Source organism: Alligator sinensis, unplaced genomic scaffold, assembly GCF_000455745.1.
Source record: "Alligator sinensis unplaced genomic scaffold, ASM45574v1 scaffold673_1, whole genome shotgun sequence".
Classification (NCBI taxonomy): domain Eukaryota; kingdom Metazoa; phylum Chordata; order Crocodylia; family Alligatoridae; genus Alligator; species Alligator sinensis.
Genome location: NW_005842829.1, coordinates 193,534 through 193,986, shown reverse-complemented (window position 1 = coordinate 193,986; position 453 = coordinate 193,534). Strand labels below are relative to the sequence as shown.

Here is a 453-nt window from a genome sequence, read left to right as displayed (position 1 = left end):
CCGTGAGGGCGTCTCTAGCCCCTTAACCCCCCCACCCCACCCCACCCCACCCCACCCCAGGCTCGGCCCAGCACAGCCTTGGGTGCAAGCTGGAGTCTGCCTCGGGGCCAAGCCCTAGAGCATGCGTGGGCTGGGGGCTGCCGCTCCCCCCACTCACTGAGCCTGGCTTCCCCCAGAGTCGCCCGCAGCCCTGCCTGCAAGATGGACCGGGCCTGGCACGTGTGTTGGGGCCCGCGCGGGTGGGGTCGGGCTCGGCCCCCCCCCCGCCCCTCACCATCCTGGAGGACACCCCACGCCAGTGCAAGGTGGGCCGGGGGGAAGGGGTGCCCCTGCCCCTGCCTGGGCTGCCCCCAACTGGGAGTGGGAACCCAGGCGTCCTGGCTCATGGTTGCATGCCCCGACCCTGCTGCGCTGGGGGGGTGGGAGCTGGCTGGGGGGCTGAGCCGCTCCCCA

The 453-nt window shown here is 73.7% G+C and overlaps 1 protein-coding gene across 1 annotated transcript in view; it reads left to right on the top strand.

The window, feature by feature from the left end:
* The window catches only part of LOC102372256 (rac GTPase-activating protein 1-like), a 4,674-nt gene that overhangs the window by 3,388 nt on the left and 833 nt on the right, over nt 1-453 (top strand). The window contains 2 exon segments of the mRNA XM_025191525.1: nt 177-208; nt 211-305. Of these exon segments, the coding sequence (XP_025047310.1) occupies nt 177-208; nt 211-305 (127 nt within the window).